Genomic DNA, 12,578 nt, shown 5'->3' with positions numbered 1-12,578 from the left:
TACGTTGATTCACTGAGTTACTTTTACATTAGCAAATTAGGCAAAATCATAAATTATAATTATAAATTAGGCAAAAAGATAACTTGGTAGTTGAACATCAATTTGATTTTGAGATAAACACATTTCTAAGTGGGTGGGTTCAGAAGGCAGGAGTCTTCTGTCCTGACACTAAATAAAAATAGATCCTAGATGGAAATGTTTGGGGGTTTTTTGTTTGTTTTGGTTTTTTTTTTTTTTTTTTTGAAGGGTGTTTGATTTAGATGTCTGATTACCTTCTATCTCAATAGCTGTGCCTCAAGATCCTGGTAATATTTAAATCATTAGTATTAGAGACCATTCCCCTTCCTATTCTTGAAGCAGCAGCTGTGAACTTTTCCACACTGTTAGATTTTTTACTAAGTAGCTAATAACACAAGTATACTCAGGGACACATAGGCATGTAAAAATACATTTTTGCATGCTTCCTATGCATGCTTCTATGACTAAGAGTTTGAAGTGGACCAAATTGAAGTTTTTGCAGTAAGATTTCAAGTTCTGACCTGATCCTTATGATTGCTCTGCTCTGTTCTGCTCGTAGTTAGCATATCACAGTGTATACGCTGTGAGGTTACACACATCAGTGATTATTGTGTGTTCTGTTTGCATAATTATGAGCCTTTTTAAAAGGCTGCTAGAGTTTAACTTTTAAAAGGGTACTGCTGCTTGCTTTCAGTAATTGCAGATCTGAATGATGTCTTCAGACGTGATGCAACTCCAAGAAGAAATGCAAAGGGAAGGACAGAGAATGACAACACGTATTGTTCTCCTCTATCTTTAACTGCCTTGACCACATCTTGTCATACATTTTTATTTGTACTGTATGCGAAGATAATTTACTTCATTTATTAGATTAGATATCTTGATAAAGTTACGGGTATGGGTTTTTATTAGATGGTAGCATTTGTTTGTTAGCTAAATAATAACAGTAAAATTTTATTTTGAACTCAATAATCATCTGTGAAACTATTGGAGCGGTTTAATAATTGACTGCTACCATTACCCATCCCAGAATTAGCAAGAAAACCTGTGAATTTTTGCAACAAAGGCAAAAAATTGCTTCTGATGTGTTTGTTGACCACTGATGGGTAGGCAGGAAGTTGAAGAGGATTTTCTCGCTCATTCTAAAATGCAGGAAGCTAACCAGCATCTTCTCACTGCAGTTCTAACTTGAGAGGGCTGGAAAGCCTGACAACTCCAATTGGAGTCTATCTTTTTCCCTGGCTGGCTGTTTCCTGCCTGTGCTTCAGTTTTTGATGGGCAGGAAGTCAGTGTATATGCTGAACAGTTAAACACTGCAATTCAAGGAGTAATGGCTCTAGCAGCCAGAGAACACCATCTAAAGGGAGAAAATAACCGAATATATACCTCACTTAAGAAGACCAGAGGGTGACTTCTCTTTTATACTATAAATATTATGAAAATGTATGTTCTGTACACTGTAAACATTTATAATTTGCTATAGTGGTTATCTGTTGATTTTTTTTTTTATTTGCTTGTGTCAGCAAGAAAAATATCTTTATCAAAATTATCAAATCCCTGGTGAGGGTATTTGGTCCATGTCGTTATGGTCCTATTGCAAATGCTTACCCTCTGTGTAGAAGGAAAAATAACTCTTTTGGATTCCCAATAGACTGATTCTTGCCTGACACATTATGAATAATAAAAATAGATACATACATTATTGGTAGTCTTGGGTTAACTCACAAATTGGATATCATATGTTTAAAAATACTACCTTGTTGTTTGCCTAACTGAGGAGTAGTAGCTGCCTTCTGGGTGATGTTTTCAGGTTCTGCACTCAACATTAAGCATCCATATCTGACCTATAAGCAGGGAAAGCTGCCTGTTCTCCATTTTGAGGTGTTTCTGTTTACCTGCTCTGTCCTGTGCTTTGTCTGGGGTGATGCCATTTTTACTCTTGACCATCTCTCTAAATGTAGAACAGCAGCTGTTCTGTTCATGTTACGTGCTCGAGGGTTGTATGTCCTCAATTTTCTCACGTGCTTACTTTTGCCTTTGTTTCCCTTTCTTCCGCTGCTCTCTGCCTTTCTGGTATTTCACATGGTTTAGCACATCTGTCAGCTTTTTTTTGGTCCTTGTGTTACCCCATCTGCTCCATGGGGTCCTTCTTCCTGCCCCGCAGTGTCCTTCTGTGCACTTACCAGATATTCCTGCTCTTTGTACTTTCACTTCTCCTTCTGTTCCCTCCTGCATATAAACATTAATTCGTCTGACTCCCTTCAGTTTCTTGTTCCTTTTTACTAAAATATTTCCCAGTCCCTGCTGCCTCCTTTGTCTAGTTTTTTGCAGCCTCTGACTGACGTCATTGGAAGTGTAGTCGCCAGTCTTCATAATAGAACCAGACTCTTGGTGACTGACATACCTTCGTGCTTCATGGGAATAGCCTGAGTTCAGGCCCTCAGAAGCAAAAATTGTTTTCTGCCTTTACCAGGCCTCTACTGTCATTTTGAAATTGGAGGGAAAGAACTGAAAGCCCAAAACCATGCAATGCAAGGCACACCTACAAAGCAGCAAATGCCAAAAGATCTATGATAATCTGAGAGCTGGCAAGCTGAGTCTCGTCATCGCTATACATAAAAGGTAGGACACACAGAGCAACATTATGTATTTTACACATAGATTTATTTTAAGGAATGGTGTCTTCAGCCAGAGGCTGCAAAAAATGGGATCCCACAAGCTGCACAGCCACTTGCTTCCACCTTGCCAGCACCTCCTCTTTTTGCTGGCAGAAATATTCACAGTGAATTGAATTAAGGAACTGACTTGATTTTAAAGTAACCTTTGGGGAGGGATAGAGAGGTAATTTTAACCCAGATGAGTTTACAGAACTGTACAAACACTTGGGCCAACACAGGGAAGAGCCGGGAGAAAATGGAGAGTGTGTCTTTTGGCAGCAGTGCTATCTTATGTGGGTTTAAATTGTTCCTGAAGCTATTACCTGATATTTTTTTATTTGTAAGTAAAGCTTTCTTTAGAGCCGACAGATAAGTATTTGGTTGTGTAATCTTTTACTGTATGCAAAATATACATCTATTTTATAAGCATATTGTTTGTACTCCTGCAATCACTGTGTGATTGTATTTCTTCCAGTAAGTTAATAATTTCTATTATATATAATGTGGATATTCTAGTGTAAAGCAGGAAAGGAAGAAATCAGAGCTCTGTGTAATGGCATTAAGCTTTTAGGCATATAGACAGCTTAAACGGACTCACAGCTGCTTAACATATGCCCTCTGCCTGAACTCATTTTATCACTTGGTATCTGACTTCTCTCAGCATATAAAAAGTTGATGTGATTGATAGCTGGTTATATGGTATTTGTCAGGGTGAACTGTGTCATTATGTGTATAGATTCAAAAATATAGAAAAATAAATCTGAAAGAACAACAACAAATAATCTGACATTTTTTCCATTCATTAAGCTTATTTAAAGCAACTCTTTGTTTGCTGGAGTTGGTGATTGCTGGTTTTTCTAAGCAGCAATTGCGGAGTGATTTAACGTACATCTCTGCTCTTTTGTTTGGATTTCATTTGCAAAACCATTTGGAGTTATAAAACTGTCAACTTAAGAACATTCTATATATTTTGCCAGTGAGGGCCTCGTGTATGTAGAGTTTATACTTTTCTCTCCATTTTGTGTGCTGTTTGAATTCTCCAGTGTATATCACTGTTCTTCTTTGCGCTGGTCATTAGAATAAGTCCCATGGCTGCCTTCCCGTGGCGGCAGAAATCTTCAAAGTAATTATGAAATTGCATCTCAGATTAGTCATTAAATAAACAAATGTATGTGATCTAACCACAATATCTTGCCCTTGGCCAAGCCTAGCGTAGCAGTGTAGTACTAGAAGGCTTTGCTGATGCTTAAAAACACACAGAACTTAGAAGGCCTGACTGCAACTGGAACTGAGTCATCCATCTAACCATTAGAAAGCATAGACTAGAACTGTTAGCTATGTTAATTACAGTAGTTAAAACACAGTACGGTACCTTTCCGAACTCTCAGATTCCCTAAATTAACTATTGGCTGGGGGCTGAAAAATGTTATGCAAACTGTATTGCCTACTACGTGGAGTTTTGCTTGCTATGTTTCTTTCCTGCAGAATTCCTCTGGCAGCTAAGCTCAGCGTTACATTGCAGGGAAACTGTAGGGCCCAGGTCTATCGTCGTTCTGCACGACGGTCATCTCAAGGCCTTCCTGCTGGTTCTGTGTGCAGAAAAGTCTGGAATATTGTCTGGGTAGTTCATGTATTTATTTCACATTTTCTATTCTTACTGTTCATAAGGTATGGCAGATTTAAGATAATCAGGTACTTCAAAATACATAAATTTTGGTGTGACACATCTAGAGCAAGAGAGGAGCTGTATCACCTTTGGGGACTGAACAGCATCGTGGCTAACTCTTTAAGTGTTTTTGGTGTTTTTTTTCTTTTGCTGTTGTTGTTTGTTTGTTTGTTTGGGTTTTTTTCTTCTTTGTTTTGTTTGCTGGTTTTTTTGCGATCTCTAAGTGGTGTTTCCACCTTGTTGAAGAACTCTGTTGTGTATGTTTTTTCAAGTCCAATGAGGCTTTAGGCATTGTCGCCCTATTTCCTGAGCCGAGGGCTCCCTGCAAGGTACGGGGAGTGCAAAAGTCTCTGGGCAGGATGCAGAAAGCAATAGCTGTCAGCTCTGTTTGTTACATTGGGCCATGCTAATTGCAGCTATGTAGGGCAGACACGTAAACCTGCAAAAGAGCTGACATGCAAAAATGTACAGAAAACAAAATAGTTGGGGTATGTTTATCGCGTTGGAGGCTCTAGGCGCTATAAACCTATTTGGGTTTATATATGTAAAAACAAATATATACTGTATGAAAGGAGAAAATGTAGTTCTGTGATACATTGTGCTGATCACGTGCCTGAAAGTTAGGAATTTTTTAAGCTAGGAAGTTCCACAGTTGGTTTAAATTTGTGTTACTTCAGGCAAGTTGCAGAGTTCGGCTTAAAACTGCCAACATGACCCATACTTCCCATCATGAAAGTTGTCAAGAGTGTTTGATGAATCAGATCATTATCTTACATTTCCAGTTGTATCCCAAGTCTAATCATAGCAAGATCTGAGTGCAGAAGTACCAAAAAAAATTAAGGTAAACATTTTCAAAGCCAGGAAAAGTATGAATCATGCTCCTGTTTATAACCTGAAAGTTGGAATTTGTCATGAATTTACACCTCATATTGTTACTGGATGCCTGGCTAGTCATGTACAGTGGTAGGGAAGTCAGTGCTTCAAAACCGCTTTGGCATGTTTGGAGTCAATTAATAGAAGTTTTTAAGGACCATTGACAGATCTTATGAAAGCATTAAATAAATGAAGAGTCCATTCAGAGAATCCAGAAGAATCCTGTGCAGGAAGTGCAATGTTTTGTCTTTGCTATCTTGAAAGAGAAACAGGTGTTGATTTTCCTAGCTTCTCTAACTTTTCCAGTGTTCCCTGTTCTCCTTGACGCCACGTGTCAATAACTGTGCTGCCTGCATCACTGGCAGGGGGGCATTTCTCCATTTCTACCTTACGACCTTCCAGTACGATTTTAGCTCTGAGTATTCCAAGGAAAAGTACTAATCTCTAAAGAAAGTTTAAACAAAAAGAAAAGGAAAAAAAAGAACACTTATTTGTCAAACTGATTTTTTTTTCTTTTGGAGATTGCAATTTTGAGTGTTTTAGGAAACATCTTGACTTTTAATTTCATTTTAAATACCTGCTTTCTCATTGCACATTGATAATACTGGAATGTCCCGTTATGATAGAATCTTTGTTTTAGTTTTCATTTTAGTTTTATTTTTCTGTTTCAAAGTGTGGTGTATTGTTTGCAAGTAAAAAGAAACAGGAAGCTTTTCTGTTGCCATTCAAAAAATAATTCAGACATCTTGGCTTTCTTCCAGACTAGTTAAGTTTTTTAAAAATTTCTTGAAGATCAGAATTTCCCTTGAGATGGACCTTCCATTTGCTATTAATCTCTCTCTTCCTTTGCTCTCCTTTTCTTCTGCCAAGCATAAACTACTTCACTTTCAAAGCTTTGCAATCTATTCCCACTCTGGCCATTATCCCATGTGCACTATGGAAATGTTGACTCTTCTCTCACTGACAATTTAAACATTTACCTTTGACAGTCTGCATTTTCTAATGGCCATCACCAGTGCTTTTTGCTGTGCTGCCCTGTGTGCAATGAAGCAGCTGCTTGTTGTTCCTACCTTAAAATTTTATTTTCTTTTGATCCCTGCAAAACTGCGTGGTAACAGAACAGGTATGTGGTAAACTTAGTCTTCCTGTTAGTGAGTCAGTCCATGCTTTCTTGTATTTTGCATGTTGTTCTGTCTGTAATTATCCAATATATTTAATACTTGACTTTAAAATTAGGTGGGCAACTGCCATTTTCTGTTGTGTGTATATTTGCTTTATCAAAGGTGTAAAATGTAACTTCTGCATGTAAAGCTTGATTTTGAAACTAACATGAGTTGTAAATTCAATCCAGGTAAATGATAGTATTTATTTTATAAATATGTGTAAGCTACTTATTATTGAAATATAGAATAATACGATTTTATTTTAAGGTAATTTGCTAGTTGCCTTTATTCTAAAATAAGCAAACACCACCAGCACCTTGTTTTGTGCTGCTTTTACAATGGTATCCTTCAGTGTGGTCTGTTGAAATACAAACAGGTTTTATGGAGTATTTCTACTAAACAGTCAACAGGTTTTAATTTAGGATCTTAAATCATAATTGTTTTTCAATTTTCTGCTCTGCCTCACAAAATCATAATGAGGGCACACCTGATGCTATAAAAACCAGATGTCATTTCAGTATTCTGGGACTGTGTGATAAATTTGGAGAGCTTAAAGAGTTAGTATCATAGATGTAGGGTTATCAGGGAGCTCACAAGAACAGCAAGCATGTAAAGTGTTCCTAAATAAATAGGATCTGGGAATGGATTGCACTTCAATTTCAGAGACTTTCAGAATGCTGAAAATATGGATGCATTTTCTTAAGGAACTTTCAGGAGACCATTTCAGACTCTCAATATATTCAGATTCTTTCTTGCTACCAGTTATGTTTAATGAGACGGTACTACTTGCACTTCATTGTTGTGGTTGGAAGAGCAGCAAACAGACCTGAAGGAAAGCTAGTTAATGTAATTCATGCCAGGTCTTAGAAACATCATTCCTTTACCTTTCTTCTTGAGGCAAAACTTCTTAAACCATGATTTTCAGTGCAAACTGAACTGTATATGAGATACAAGTGGAGCTTTATAGTACTTGTTTCTTTAAACAAGTTCAGATTCTGCATACAGGTGTTCAAAGGTCTATTCATGGAAATTATATATCTTTACAAGAATAATCATTTCACAGAAATTAATTGTCACAGTAGATCACCCATCTCTGTTTATCACTGGGCATAAAGTCAAACATAGAAATCTGTAATATCCATTACATTAATTCCTTATTTTGTGTTAAGGTATGTTTCTTTTCATAACCAAAATTAGGGTCTAGTTCTGTGTCTCCCAAAGCATTTATTCTATTGTAAAGCAAATCAAGTGGCAAGGCATGAGCTGAAGCTGTTGGTACCCTTAGGCTCAGTTGTCACGGTATGAATGTTCAGAGCAGTTGAGGGGTTGCTTGTGTTCTGGGTGTTGCTGTGTGTGTCTGTTTTAGGGCTGAGGGTTGCTAAGTCATGAAATGAACATATTCTGCTAAAGAAACTAATCCTGCATACTTTTTTTTCTTGAGGGTCTCCTTTTGGTTCTTGTTCATCACAAATTGAAAATTGCAAGTTCCCGCCTATGTATGTGTGTGCAGTTGAGTGTATACATAAATATGTGTATGAAATATATTCTGGAGTATTTAGCTAGGTTTTCTAGAAGATCTTAGTATAACAAACTACAAGTGATGCTAGTTGTATTTATAAGAAATTAATGAATAGAAGTTTTGTTGAGGTCTGGGAGAATATAGAGGATTTGAAAGTAGAGTGTCTGTATACCAGGACATTGATTTCATCTAGCTATACATCCTGTTGGACTCTGAAGCTGAAACTAATGACAATTTTTTGGTAAAGAAGTAGGAAGTTTTTAATGGGTTTTGATGGCTTTTTTGTTTTTAACAAAATATGTCTTCCTAAGTCAATCATAAGAATTCCGGTTTGAATTGTAAGGAAAACCACCTTTCCCAGAGATTGATAACCATTTATTTTTCTTTTAATAATTAGGCTTCTGCTTCATTAGTCTTTCCCATAGATGGGGAAAAAAATGTATCTTCTCTAACTGTATGTTTAATTATGTTCCATTTTGGAGTCAGAATGGGTACGTTACAGAGAAGCTGTCAATTTGAGACTGAGCAAAGTAAATATACTCAGCTGAATGAATCCAGTACTGTGAACATGAACCACTGGTATAAGTCAGAAAGGAGAAACCGTGAAGCTCTACAGTATTGCGGAAGTATCAGATCATGTCCATTTGAAACAGAGGGCAGCACTCTTTTTTCCACCAGTGCAGGCACAAGTATTACATATCACTCAAGATGGGCTATCCAGGTGTTTAGCAGACCCTGATGTTTGCACTTTTATTGTTGAATTTCAGCATTTTTGGAATAGCCATTCAGCTTGTTTTGTAGAATCCCAGATCTTTCCCTTCATAAAGATTTAGACAGGTGAGATTAAAACAAAATGTCCTTCCACCTTTAAAACCATTTCCTCTACTTTGCTGACTGTTACAAAGCCTTATATACTGTTTTCAGAAAGCCCTTTTACCAACATATTTTGCTGGAGGGACAATTGGTATGAACAGTTAGGAACTCTTGACTATGCCGAAAATGTGATTGTTGCTGATGACATGGAACTATTAAGACTAGTAGAAATGTGAGAAACTGGCTCCTGTTTGTTCTATTTTGTTGTATCCAACCCAGCAGAGTGACATGGGACTCTTCTGGATCTCCATACTCCAAAGGAAGAGTCTGAAGTCCAGGGAATCTGCTTTAATAACATTGCCATGACTGAAAAACTTTGCCAAGTCTTGCTGTGTGGTATGATTGCTAGAATAGCTGCATTTGGTCAAAACTTCTGAATGAGAAAATACCTTTTTTTCCTCTCTTGCACGTTTGAAAAGAACACATTCCATTAACAGTAAATACTGTGGAAACTCACACCACTTAGCCTCTGAAAAATGCATCACTGTGAACAAAAATACCCTGCACTCTGCTTTAATGATAATACTTATATTTTCTGCTGAGGGGATAATGGGGAGGAATATCATTTGAGCTTGAGAATGTCGGTACAAGTGATATGCATTGTCTGAGTTCCACTAAGCTTTCCTTGTTTGAAATTTTAAGTAAAGACTTGAATGAGTTCCTCTGCATAAGGATAAATTTAGCTCCAAGAGCAGTGCAAAACAGACTTGTCAGTTGGTGTGGGAGTGGTTGCTGTGATTCCTGAACTATGAAGATGCTGTCATTTCTGCAAAGGATCTGTGCAGGGGGAGGCAAAACACGGAGCAGATACTGAAAAGGTAAATTGCGGGTCTGTGGATATGCTCAAACTCTCATATGGGGATGTATTGTGTTATAAATCACAACTTTACTTTTTCATTGTAAATTACTGTTCTTTAATTACATCTTCAGCTATAATTTTGTGACTTTTTTGTGTCTAGAGTTCAAAACTGGACTGATAAAATCAGCATAAAAATGTCTTACTATTTAAATACTGCCTCAGCTATTTTCATAGCTTGATCAGAACAGTTCATGTTTTAATTGAGCTTAAAATTATGTGCAAAAAATAACAGTCCCTTACTTCTGGTCATGGAGGTGTTCTCCAGGTCACTCTTCAAGTGTGTGGGTCATTTCCACGTGATGTGAAAATAACGACGTCACCCTTAAAAGGCTGTGTTTTCCAAAGAAAGTGCAACATCGCACCTGCAGAAATACTTACGCACTTGACATACTAAATTCTTGCATTCTGCCTGCTGGTGCAGAAATAAAGGAGATGCTGGGAAGTTAAGTCTCTTCTCTCTATCTACCATCAGAGTCATCCAGACTGTGTACCCCACAGGCTTGGGATAATGAGGTGCCGAAACAGTGAGTGGAAGAGGAGGCATCCAGTCCCTTCCTAGCCCTCTCCGGCAGTGAGTGTGTGTGTGTTGCTGTCAATGTGTAATGATGACCAGCATGGAGGGGCAAGCATGGTTGCCCTTGCTCCACAGGCACCTATTTATTATCTGTTCCAATGAATTCCTGCCACTGCTGGAAAAGAAATATAGCTATCATCATTTTTGCTTGCCTTGCAGAAGGCAGGCTTTGATTTCACCCTTCATGTCTCACTGAAGTCCTGATAAATCATCTGAAGTTGGCCAAAAACTTGAGAAGCATATTGTGATCTGCAGCTGTGATCTGTGTTTTTCCCATTTTTATAGGAATATCTGTGTAAAAGCTTCATGCATTAAGATAATGGCAGAACATACACATGCTGGGTAAACCTCTGCTGGTCATTCCTAAACAATGTCCAGGAATCCCCCTCGGCTGTATCAACAAGTCATTGCAAAGTTCTTTTTGACAAAACAGGCTAGCCCCCCGTGCATGCAAGTTGCTGTAATTCATGCTACAGATCAGCACATGGAACTCGGTGCAAGTATGTGCTGTATGTGGCTGCTATGGTGATTAAAATACATAAATAAAATAGATAAATATGGACCATATTAGAAATTCATTACTGGCACTCTCTCAGATCACAGTCAGCTCCAGCGTGCGGTGTCGGTCGTGCTTCCTCGCTCTGAGTGGGCCCTCCTGGACTGGGAGCGTGAGCTCCTGGAGGGGCTGCACTTAACGGCCCCGTCCTACCTTGTCAACTAGCAAATTCAACGCAAAAACAGTAAACAAAGGGCTTTTGTGCATGTTTTATAGTTGTGAGGATTAGTGGCCCGACAAGACGGGTCAAGCTTATGTGTTAACTTGCCTGAGGTTAACGAGGGATGACATGGGGCAATCTGTAGAGGCTGAAGCAGAAAGGTCTCGCTCTGATTTTGGACGCGGTACAGAGAATCGTTAAAAGCGGGTTCTGCTTACCTGGGTCGGTGTGTCGGTCACGTGTTCCCTGTTTCGGCTGCTTTAGGATGTGGATTGTGCCAATCTCAGGCGCTTGCTTGCAGTTCTGCCGCAGCTTCAGAGGTTCCCTCTGCTGTGGTGGACATCCTAGCCCGTATGTGGGCTCTGGCTGAATCAAGTTGCCGCTTTTCTTTCCCCTCTCACCTTTTAGCATGCTCCGACTGTAAAATCCATCCCTTTCCTGAAATGCAGAACGATGCACTTGTCCGATGAAGTTTTTCCAGGCGGGATTCAAATTCCAAACAAGCCTTTCATTTCCTTCGCGCGGGGGGGAGAGCGAAGGCAGGGAGGCGAAGGAAAGTGCTTGCTTCCTTTAAACCCCCACCAGCGTCTTCCCAGCGCTGGAAGCGAAGTAGCTTGTCATGGTGATCTTCAGAGTTTTTAACTTTAGGGGGGAGGGAGAAAGTGGAAAGCAAACTGAATGCTGTAGTGGAGATTTCTCTCTTCCCCCACTGGGCCCCTTGCCGACTGTTTTTATTGATTTCAATCACTGGAGGCTAGCTGGCTCTCAGAAGAAACACTGTGTAATGTGTTCTTTCCTGGCTTTCATTAAAGAAACTCAATGCAGTGCGGTCACGCTGCCGAGCTTGCCTGGCAACCTGCCTACACCCTGTGGTACCTCTTTCATTGGAGGAGATCGAGCTCGTGGTTTGGGGTTGTTTTATTTTTTTTATTATTTATTTTTTTTTAATTCTCCAGCAAGGATTTCAAAACAGCCAGTGCTCTGCTACTACCTCCTCTCGCAACCCAATGTCTTTTCTTTTTAAGCTTTGGAAAAATTGTCAGCACCCCTAAAGGGGACGACTTTGGTGGTGATGGAAATGAGTGCTGCGACAGTCTCATGCTCCTATTAAAATTCCTCTGTGTGTTTCTGGGGAGGGGTTAAAAGGGCTGTGTGTAAGCCACAGGGATGTGGATACAAATGATTTCCGAGGGGTTTCCTTTTTTTTTTAAATTCCAACTTCTCCTGATTGGTTAACATGGTTTAATTAAGGGTAAGAGAGTAAGCAAAATCCTTCAGCAAATATGTAAAAATTCCTGGCAGTGCTGTAGTTGCAAATGAAGCAAAACTGCATTCCCCAAGCCTGCAGTCAAAGTGGTGTCTTAAATATTTCTGTTGTAGTCAGGACCGATACTGGTGGAGAAAAATGAGAAATAAAATATGAAACTAATTTATGCCTTAGAACTTAATCTGCTACAGTATGTATTTTTTAGGAGCAAATGGTTTATAAAGTGGAATTCAACAAGCTAGGTTTTGTAAATCGTATTGTTCTGTGCACCTATAAATACTTTCACTTAATTTAGTAAATTGTTCAATTTCTTTGTATTCAGCAGTTCTAATGATAACATGTTATGTGCTCTTCAGAATTGACTAAATCTACAAAACATGTAAAGATCACATA

At 38.7% G+C, this 12,578-nt stretch overlaps 2 protein-coding genes across 8 annotated transcripts in view; one reads left to right on the top strand and one right to left on the bottom strand.

Moving 5' to 3' along the window:
• Positions 1 to 11,965, bottom strand: part of GPR146 (G protein-coupled receptor 146) — a 57,085-nt gene extending 45,120 nt beyond the window's left edge. The window contains exon 1 of one of the 2 annotated variants that reach the window (XM_027779388.2): positions 11,137 to 11,965. The gene's annotated coding sequence lies outside the window, so the exon portion shown is untranslated. The remainder of the gene's footprint in view (positions 1 to 11,136) is intronic. The other variant, XM_027779376.2, reaches the window with a different exon arrangement.
• The window catches only part of C5H7orf50 (chromosome 5 C7orf50 homolog), a 135,772-nt gene that overhangs the window by 87,211 nt on the left and 35,983 nt on the right, over positions 1 to 12,578 (top strand). The window contains exon 1 of one of the 6 annotated variants that reach the window (XM_027779397.2): positions 2,860 to 3,015. The exons of the other annotated variants lie outside the window; for them this stretch is intronic. Within the exon in view, the coding sequence (XP_027635198.2) occupies positions 2,875 to 3,015 (141 nt within the window). The 5' untranslated portion in view covers positions 2,860 to 2,874. Of the gene's footprint in view, positions 1 to 2,859; positions 3,016 to 12,578 lie in introns of those variants that run through there. 6 annotated transcript variants of the gene reach the window in all.

This window comes from Falco peregrinus, chromosome 5 (genome assembly GCF_023634155.1).
Source record: "Falco peregrinus isolate bFalPer1 chromosome 5, bFalPer1.pri, whole genome shotgun sequence".
Lineage (NCBI taxonomy): Eukaryota > Metazoa > Chordata > Aves > Falconiformes > Falconidae > Falco > Falco peregrinus.
Note: the sequence above shows the minus strand (reverse complement) of the source record. Positions and strands in the feature narration are given on the sequence as shown.